The sequence below is a fragment of the Triticum urartu genome, chromosome 1A, assembly GCF_056163025.1.
Source record: "Triticum urartu cultivar PI428250 chromosome 1A, HENAU_Tu73, whole genome shotgun sequence".
Lineage (NCBI taxonomy): Eukaryota > Viridiplantae > Streptophyta > Magnoliopsida > Poales > Poaceae > Triticum > Triticum urartu.
In genome coordinates, this window is record NC_141873.1 from 493406998 (window position 1) to 493410105 (window position 3108).

Sequence of the window (3108 nt, forward strand, 5' to 3'; positions counted from 1 at the left end):
CATGTGTGTGTGGGGGGGTGGTGGCTTGGGTCACCGCCCGTGTCGCCGGTGTCACACTGGGGCTCCGTAAAAAACAAGACCCAAAACCGACACCATTACGGTAAAATGGACACAAACAAGGTGACCAATGCGACAGAGCACCACAGATTTCCCTGAAGTTTGAAGATGGACCTGCGGGGTGAGAACGCGAGGTTCGTCAGTTACATCGATAACAGTCCTGACTTAAACGGGTCATGTAAGCAGTAGCCAGAGCTGTTGATATCCTTGTGTTGCCGGATGCTGCAGAGAAAGTTGGGTAGCTCACCACACGACACCTGCACGCGCACAGCAGAGCCGCTCCAAACTCGCGATGGCCAGTCTCTTTTGGAGAAAAAGTGTGACCATGACGAGTGTATCCACAGCGAGTGCGAGTCGCCGACCTCTTAGAGCATCTACGTCGGACTTGACAAATTCAATTCATCATACGCTTGCGGGCGCACCACGAACAGTGACCGCACACGCTTCAAACAATACATTTTCACATTCAGATATCTCAAATCCATATTATTACATGTAACGTGAAATCTAATCTAAACGAAGCTCGTCAGGTGCCGCTCCTCACTCGCCCGGCTCCGTCCTGACCATGTCCGGCGGCCGGCTGCGCTTTTTAGAATGTTGGTCCGGTCGCCGGCAAGATAGAGTAGGGCATGGGGCACAAGCCGACTCACGGGACTCAATGCGCCGCCATCTCTCATGACCTACTTTTTCTCGTCGGAGCCCAAAACTCGTTGGGTGCCGGTGGACATCTGATGGGAACAAATATATGTGGGGTCAGGTGGCCAGCATGGGTTGGGTCCGGCGTGGCGGGCGTGCCTGGGCGCGCCCATATCCGCCTTATATTTGATCTGAATATACGGGTGCCGGCCAGCCTAGACATTTGAGAGTCGTTTAAGAGGCTCATCTGGGTCAAAAAATCATGACCGGGCGGCCCACCCCAACGCATGAGGCGGGTTTGAGGCCTGGTTGCAGATGCTTTTAGGCTAGTCATAATGGGAGTAACTTAGCTAGTAACATAGCGCATTTCGAGAAATTTTTGTTTATGTGGCATGTAGTTAATGAGAAGTGGTAACATAATATGTTACTGTAACATAGCGCTTCCCAAGACAATATGAGTCTACAAGCTAATTAATGAAGTCCTTTATCACACTACTACTATGTTACTTTGCACTATGAAGATAGTAAGTAATTTAGACTAGTGTCATATGCATGACACTAATATAAGTTACTTCCCGCTATGACCAGCCTTAGAGCATCTCCAGCCGTTCGGCCCCCCAGGGCGCTAAAAAGAGCGGTCTGGGGGCGAACCGGTGCTAATTCGGCCCCTGGGGCGACCTAGCTCCCAGTCACGCCACCGAGATGCGTAAAATTCGAACTTGGTCGTTCCCGTTCACAAAAGACGTCACACAAGTCCGGCGATCGCAAGTCACAGTTCGGCGATCGGACAGGCGTACAAAAAATAGAGCGGCAGAAGTTCGCGTTCGCATCACTCGGCGGGCTCTGCCCCAGGCGTCGGCGGAGTTGGCGTGCGCGGGCTTGGCGGTGTCGGAGCTGCTTCTGCGCTGGGCGGTGTCGGCGCGGCATCGGTGCTGCTGGGCGTTGTGGAGGCGTCATCACGCGGGCTTGGCGGCGGCGGCGGCGTGGGCGTCGGCGTCGGCAGTGGTGTCGAGGGAAGCTGGTTCAGGATGAGGCCGCGCTCCGCCAAGTACCACGCCTTGACCGCCTCGTCGGTGCTCTGGAGAATGTCCGCCCCGCCCAGTAGGAAAGCCAGGTCGGTGTTTCTCTTCTTCGCGGCGACGTTGGTCCGGAGCAGGTCGAGCTTGACGGCGCTGCTCGACATCAACGCCAACCACCGCGCGTCGGTCTTCTCTTCACGAAGGACGGCCCGGGCCTGCACGTCGGCGAGGCAGTGCTCGATGGACTCGTGCACTCGAGCGGTAGCCGCGTCGGCGTGTTTCCCCTTCTTGGCACATTTGTTGCCGTCCGGCCGCCCTTCCGATGCGCCAGGAGTCGGCGCGTCCTGCTTGTAGGTCTCCTTGGCCTTGTCGAGGGTGCGTCGGACTTCCGCCCACTTCTCGCACTTGTCAATGCGCTTGTAAACGTGGAGGTACTTGAATTCGGCGTCGCTGTTGCCCTGCCGGTACAGGGCGAACATGCGCAGCAACTGCGCGGAGGAACAAACAGTTGGCAGGCGTACACGGCGAAGAGAGGCGGGAGACCGGCGTGGCATACCTGATCCTCAACGCCGGCGCCGCTCTCCGGGCGATACGCGACCTCCTCGACGACCCCATGCCATTTGTTGCATGCCCCCTGGATACACCCCCAATGGTTCGACATCGCCTTCAAGCCGCGCTGCATGTAGACGCCTTTGAAGTAGGGGTCGATGAGCTTGCGCTCGTCGAACTCGGCCTTGATGCGGTCCCAGTACGTCTCGATGCTCTGGTTCGTGCCGGTGGTCGGGTCGAGGCAGATGACTTTCCATGCTTCGGCGAGGCATTCCTCCTCCTTGGACGCCCACTTGATGCGCGGCTCGCCTGACCTGGCCGCCCGCTTCTTCTTCTTGCGCCCCTTCGCCGAAACAGGCGCCGACTCCTCCTCGTCCTCCTCGTCCTGCTCCTGCTCCTCCTGCTCGTCCTCGGCGTAGACGTAGCCGAGCTCGCCGTCCATGTCGCCGCTGAGATCCACCGTCTCGTCCTGGGTGACAAACCCGGGAGACGCGGCGGCCGCGACCGAACCTGCCGCGATGATGTCGTCCATGTCTCCCTCGGTCTCGTCGGTGTCGCCGAGGTGCGAGAAGGGCAGCGCGCAACGGCGTAGATGGGGCGTCGGGGAGGACGCGTAGGCGGGCGGCGAATAGTTGTATGGAGGGTACTGCACGCCGGCGAAGGTGGGCGAGGGTGTGCGCTGGGCTGGGTGTCCATGGGGAAAGGTGATGTTTGGGTTGAACCCACTGTGCGCGTCCCCGTCGACGTAGCTCGGCGAGGGCGATCCCCATGGCTGCGGCGACGGAGAGCCGACGCTTTGCTGGCCCCAGGGAGCGTACTGGGCGTGGCTGCCGGGTGGGTTAATCAT

General features: G+C 58.9%; 1 protein-coding gene across 1 annotated transcript; it reads right to left on the reverse strand.

The window, feature by feature from the left end:
• Positions 1-1522: 1522 nt before the first annotated feature.
• LOC147991912 (uncharacterized) lies at positions 1523-3108 on the reverse strand. Its single transcript, XM_087538866.1, has 2 exons — positions 2269-3108; positions 1523-2200 (listed from the first exon to the last, which is right to left on the reverse strand). The coding sequence occupies exons 1-2, from the start codon at positions 3106-3108 to the stop codon at positions 1523-1525; spliced, it is 1518 nt and encodes a 505-aa protein (XP_087394992.1).